The 6,504-nt window shown below is 37.0% G+C and overlaps 1 protein-coding gene across 1 annotated transcript in view; it reads right to left on the minus strand.

Moving 5' to 3' along the window:
- The window catches only part of MUC2 (mucin 2, oligomeric mucus/gel-forming), a 51,137-nt gene extending 47,069 nt beyond the window's left edge, over positions 1–4,068 (minus strand). Inside the window, exons 1-2 of the mRNA XM_086749623.1 lie at positions 3,999–4,068; positions 2,084–2,348 (exon numbers count right to left, since the gene is read on the minus strand). Of these exons, the coding sequence (XP_086605749.1) occupies positions 2,084–2,348; positions 3,999–4,068 (335 nt within the window). The remainder of the gene's footprint in view (positions 1–2,083; positions 2,349–3,998) is intronic.
- Between the last annotated feature and the right edge of the window lie 2,436 nt (positions 4,069–6,504).

Raw genomic sequence — 6,504 nt, forward strand, 5'->3', positions numbered from 1 at the left:
GGACCCTCCTCCTCAAGACAGATTTCAAAAAGCACAGGCAGTTACAGGCACTGCCAGCAAAAGTTTGAAACAAAAGGAGCACGTTAAAGGGAATTCAGGAGTTTGTTTCAGTAGTTAGTTCATTAGTTTTTGTTTGACAGGACCAAGCTTGTCAATGGTTACAGTAAGGCATGTTAATGTAACAGAAGGTATTTCACAGAAGGCTGAGTGTAGAAGTTTTTGTCTGATAATCAGTTCACCAAATCTCTCTCCTGTTCTTGCACATCTTTCTTACAGTGCACTATGTAACAAGTCACACTGCTGGATTTCATTCAGCAATAAAGGGATTGTGGCAAGCAACTTCATCCTGTAAAATCTAAAGAATTAGAGTCTGTTCTAACAGAAGCAGTGTAAACTGGAATCCAGTCAAAATAACCAGTTCATTTTCTACAAATTGTCACCTATCAGGATTCATGTATGTCTATGCACATCCCCTCTTAACTGGTCTCTTGACTGGGAGAATTTCATCTCCTAATTTCCTGTCACCGGGATTTTCCCAAATATTTACCTCAGGTTATTTTTAATGTGGCCAAATGACTTACACACCTAAATTCTAGGCAGGAACTAAGAAGCCATTATTTCTACGTTTGGCTGCATTGTTCATCCACTGGACAATGAGGCCTTAAGGGATCATGTTTTTGGAGAGGGATTATAAAACATTGTGCAGCTTTTCACCTTTCAGTTATCACTGCATGGAATATTTATCTTTCTTCCTAATACTAGGACATTCAATCTATCAGTGGATCAGATATCAAAAGGCATATTCGTACATTTTTCTACTTTACACTTTTCACTTCAGTAGTGTGAAATGCTATTTTACATGACAATGGATCATACGCCATTTAAAGAACAATATGGGAAATTAAGTTCTACAAAAAACTAAATTCTCCATGCAGCAAAAACCTGTTCTACAAGCCTTCTATTCAGAAGGGACCTATTGTTTTATGAACACTATCTAAGACAAAAAGAGGCTTGGTTTAAGAAAAACAATTTTTAAAGGATTTCTAAACTTGTTTTTCATTCATTTCAGTTTAAGACCTGAGTATACAACAAAGAGCTTTTTCAATTAGGGGCAAGAAGACATTTTTAATAATGTCATGTCATTTTGTTATGCGTTCTGCTACGATCCCCGGAAAACTGAATGCTATTTTCCATCTTTGAACATATTTCCATTGCACTGGCTTCCAAACTTCAGAGCAAAAGCTGAGTTCTGGACAAAATACAGTCCTATAATGACAATAGAAATTATTTTTTTTTTTAATTACGCTAAGATATACTAATGGTCAGTTCCTTCCACCTGCAGAACTATGTCTTAACCTATGAGTTGCTTCACTTGTTTCAGTGAAACACACTGAAAGGATAGGCTGATGAGAGGAAAGGCTAGATTAAGACACTACTTGGCACCAGTAATGGTGTCAGACTAGTTCCTTGTGTGACCACGCTACAGGAGGAGAAAAATACCACAGCTCACTGGGAAAAAAATATATATTGCCACATACGAGTAAGTGTAAATTCTGACCTGCATTATATCTGTTATAATCCCTTGAAGAATGGCCATAGGACCTTAAAGAATTATTTACGTAGATCAGAAAAAAAAAACACTTATTTTCTGCTACAAAATGAGAGAAAAAGACCCTAGAGAAATAAATCTTCATTTTTGAGGATTTACTAGACCATCTGCTAAGGTAAACTCAAGCTGATGCCAAAATGAAACTACAAATGGAACTACATCATTTTATGTCAGTGGAAGATCTGGCTCATGAGCTGCATTGTTTCCTGCACAAACAGAAAAAGAACATTTCACTCAAACTTCTTCCTGACTTGCATTTAAATCATCCCTTATGCTAGTGTAGAAATGATGCTTAATACGAAAGCCCCCTCCCAAAGCAATTTCTATGCTGGATTTCAAAGGGCCTTTTTTTTGCTTATGGAAATGCTTGTAGCAGTTACCTTAATAGTATACAGACATCTGTGTAAAGAATCAATCCTGCTTTTATCTTCCCAGCACATTTCTCTGAAATACTATTATACTAAAGGAACTTACACCCGCCCATCCACCACAGCCACTTTTGGTCTGAGGAGCACCGCGAAGTCCTTGATTGTTATGAGAATATACTGGATCTCAGGGTGGTTATTGCTGTTCAGAGCACGCTGAATGTGGACAGAGAACTCCTTGTAAGACTCTCGGCAGTCAGAAGCAAAATTATACTCGCAAATGCCAGGGAATTGATAGATGTCTCCATCAAAAGTTTTGAAATGGTTTTTTCCCCAAGTGCTGCAGACAAAGTGGCCATGGTTTCTTGTCCTTCCTGTTAAGTGATGAAAAAGAAATAGGCATGGAAAAAAGTGAAGTGAACTAGCCAGCATCAAGAAAAGGTAAGTGTTGTATTATACAGTAGAAACCATTTGCAATTACAGGTACAGTGATTCCACAGACCTCAAGTCTGATCAAGTATCTGCCTATTAAACAGAAGAAATTTGAATCTCTAATGGAAAACAAGACATTAACAAACATTGCTGAGACCTGAGTATATCTTATAATCCTCACTGAGGTGAAGGAAATTGTCTGCACGAGGTGGGAAAACTTAACCCTCTGACCACTAACAAGCTGGTGCTTCAATGCCATGAAGCTGCTTTAACAAAAACATGAATTTATTCTGAATCACAGTATTATTTTCAGCGATATTAAATATTTCTAAGAGCTATTTGCTTCCCTGATACAATATGCACTAGAAAGGAAGCAGAGTTAGGAAACCAAGGAAGTACCACTCCTACTCTGGAAGGCAAACGGGTTAAATGTTATGAAAGGACTACTGCACAATAGGAGTTTTTAAATAATGCCTTCTTTTCTTAACAGTAGTAGTAATTTCTGTTCCTACAGAACAGAAATTCTTCAGAAGATAGGTCAGAAAATAACCATGGCAGGAGAAAAAAAAAAATTCGCTATCGCAAAAGAGGAAGTTTATAATATTTGTTCTCTTTTCAGCCATCTATACCAACAAATTGACATAGTATCTGTTAAATGTCAAGATACTGTAGATTAGGGGTGAACACAAAAGCAAACACACTTGGGAAGTTTGTCAAGGTACCAAGAGCACACATGCCACAGATCTTCACAAGATTTTCTTGCAGTGCTTAATTTGAGGAAGCAAAACTACCAAGGGGACCTCTAAGCTACTGTACTTTGATGGTATCAGCCATACCAGATACATCCAGCCAAGTTAGCATGCTTTTCTTCCCAGAAGGAAGGCTACACAGAGATTCTCCCAGAGCTCACAGCTGGTATATAAAATGCAAGATAATGCCTTCTTCCCACTGCTGAATTCAAGACACAGCAGATCAAGACCAATACCCCAAACTTGATTACTTCACAGGTAATATAATTAAATTAATCACCTATTCCTCCAAAAATATTTTTTGGTGTGAGAGCTCCATTTCAACACTTCAAACAAAGTTGATAACAAATAGAGTAAATTAGAGCTTTTATAGAAGGATTATTAATGTCCTGAATGACAAAATGAGTGTTGTCCAATGTTACTACATTCACTTCTGAAGAAAGTATCATTCCAAAGTAACGGAAGGGAGAATCATCCACTTTCTTCATTGCTGTAACAATGAACCTCCCAAACTCATACAGTTGCTTTCTGCCAAGTACTGGCCATATCTAGGAAAGTCTCAACATATAGAAAGAAGACTAACACTGAAAATATTTTCCAAGCACATCAAACTAGATATTAATGCAGCAGATATAGGTACTAATGTCTCCAAAGAGAGTAGCATCCACCTGTATTGGTTGAGTCACGTAACCTCAGTATTTGAAAGTTTAAGAAATTTAAAGTACCTTAAAACTCTAAAGCATTTTTTAAATGCACTGCCTCCTTCTACCTCTGCAGTGGTATTTTCATTCTCTCCCCCCTTTCCAGGAAGAAATCTGCTATCATTTCATTTCTAGAGCTTACCTTTTCTTATTTCATTTGCACAGGAAAGAGCCAGCCAGAGTATTAAAAAGCTGGCAATTCTTAGCCCCATGATGGCTAAGGTGGGTGAACTGGAAACTCCACTGAAAACTTTTATTTATATAATATCCACTGATGCAATCAATTCTATCACAGGGGAGGAGATACAAAGGGAGGAGGAAAGAGGAGGGGTAAAAAAATAGGCGTGATATTTACAGAAGATAAGAAGTAAATAGACAGGCATTTTTCACCATAAATGAAGGAATTCAGTATGCAGGAAATGGTATAATATTGATTCAGTAATCATGCAATTTTTTATTGTTCTATTTCGTCTACAGGATGCTATGCTTTTAAATCCTTCAAATGCTCATACCAACTTTAACCTTAAGTAACTCCTATAACAAATAGTGAATTTTGGAGTGGCTGAACAAAGAAATCCCTTGAAGGAAGTTTAGGATGAGATATTCTCAAACAATGGCTTCAAAGCCAAAGGATTTTTCATTTTTCACCATCACATAGAATGACTTCTGTAAAAATTAAACGATGCTTGTGAAGTTCCTTTTAGACAATTTTGCACCCAATTAATGGATTCCTTTCATTTGTAAAGCTCTGGGGAGCATCTAAAACAAGGTATATCCCATAGTGTGTATTATGTCCAAAACATAATTGAGATGGGATGACAAGGTAAGTTCAAGGAATTCACAGCAAGAGAGATTCTCTATCGAACATCACCATGATGCAACAGAAAGTCCATCAAAAAGGTTTTAGAGATTCTCACAACATATTGAGCTTTAGAAAAAAAAAAAAAGGAAATAAAGGAAAAACAGGAAAACATTACTGTCCAGACTGAATAACAACTGCTTTATGTCAGTCAAAATCTCTCTAAATAGCTTGTTCTGCTTACCTTCTACATGAATGGTAAATTTACTATCCCACATCAGATCCTACAAACGCCATAGGGTTGGCTTTGCTTTGTGCAGAGAAAGATGAAGAGGGTCCTTGGGAGAAGAAAGCTGAATACAGAACCAGGAACTAGTTCAGACTGCTGCTTCAGAAGTACAAGATTTCCACATGCACTTTTACTCCAAAAAAAATTTATTTGAGAAGGTGTTTCTGCAACTCTTTTCAGAAGACAATACACAGGCTTCTTGAGATAAAATACACTTATTTCAACATATCTTTCTACACAACTGCCTCCTAGCACTAACAGGGTTTACTCGCAGGCCAGTCTCTATATTTTCTCATCAGAAGTTTCCCAGTGCAGCGTCTAGAAATCTCTAATCCTCTTAATTGTTCAGAGTGTTCCTTACTTTCATTGCTCAAATTACAAGTAGAACTTTTATATTCTGCAAAACACCAAGGGAACTCATCACTTAGCCCTTTTACCTGCAATAGTCAACTAGAAACACCCTTTTGTCATAAAGAAACGGTCTTTAGCTGTTGTTTTCTTTTATTTGCTTTTTTTTTTTCTGAAGTACAGCCTAGCCTTAACCTGAACATCTTCCTGTTTTCCCTCAATACATCTCAAAAGGTTTTCAGCTTTCTGGTTTTCCTATTTGAGGATACAGATTTGCACTTCTCTCACCCCTACATAGGGTATCATTCACTCAACACTCATGAGTGAAATTAAGTAATTTTCTCCTTTGAGAGTCAACCACTAGAAGAATATAAAATAGATTTTCCTTCTCAGAAAAGAAAAATAAAACCAATAATAACCAGTTAGAACAAACCATTTAGAGCAAAAAGAAACACTGTCTACAAAGACCTTTCCCTGATAGTTACTTTAGCAGGTCTAACTTCTTATGACACCTCAGAGACATCTCCTGTCCTGGAATTTTCTCTGTTATGCCACTTCTTAGTTCAGAAATGTTTTATAAAAATACTTATGAGATTCCCGAAGGACTTTATTTTGAACTTTTTTTTTCCTCCCTGTGTTTTTCCAGATAGTCTCCTCTCTGGAACTACTATTGCTCTAGAAAAAAAAAAAAAGAGTTTCCATTACTTAATTCATACACAGTCTTTGCAAACTGTAACAGCAACTCCATATACACAGCAGACCAATCCCCTTTTTAGGTTAAATTGGATGTGTATGCTCACAAGTGTAAGTTGGAAGCTTGCATATTTTCCATTCAGGTTTCTTTGCCATGAAACTTCTAGATCTGGAACGAGCCTCATTAATTTTCTGGGATTGTGAAAGGTCATTGTCCTTCACCTAAAGATGCACCATCCCTCAGTTCAATACGCTGGTGTTTTTCTCTTATGCATGAAGAGAGACGCACCTTTCTTTGGGTGATATAGGTCTAAAGCTACTCTTAACCAAGCACCACTAAATTTTAGTGACTGATTTTCTCTGCTCCAGCTCTGGCCTGCCTATACAGGAAGCATTATTCCAACTTTGGCTATAAAGTTAAAACTGCACTATTTTCCTTCTCCAGTCTTCTCAGAGTGGCCAACAGCTTCTCATTGTCCCTTTTTCTGACATATAGGAAGCTGTGGCTTGCTGTGACAT

Source organism: Chlamydotis macqueenii, chromosome 5 (genome assembly GCF_036417535.1).
Source record: "Chlamydotis macqueenii isolate bChlMac1 chromosome 5, bChlMac1.mat, whole genome shotgun sequence".
Classification (NCBI taxonomy): domain Eukaryota; kingdom Metazoa; phylum Chordata; class Aves; order Otidiformes; family Otididae; genus Chlamydotis; species Chlamydotis macqueenii.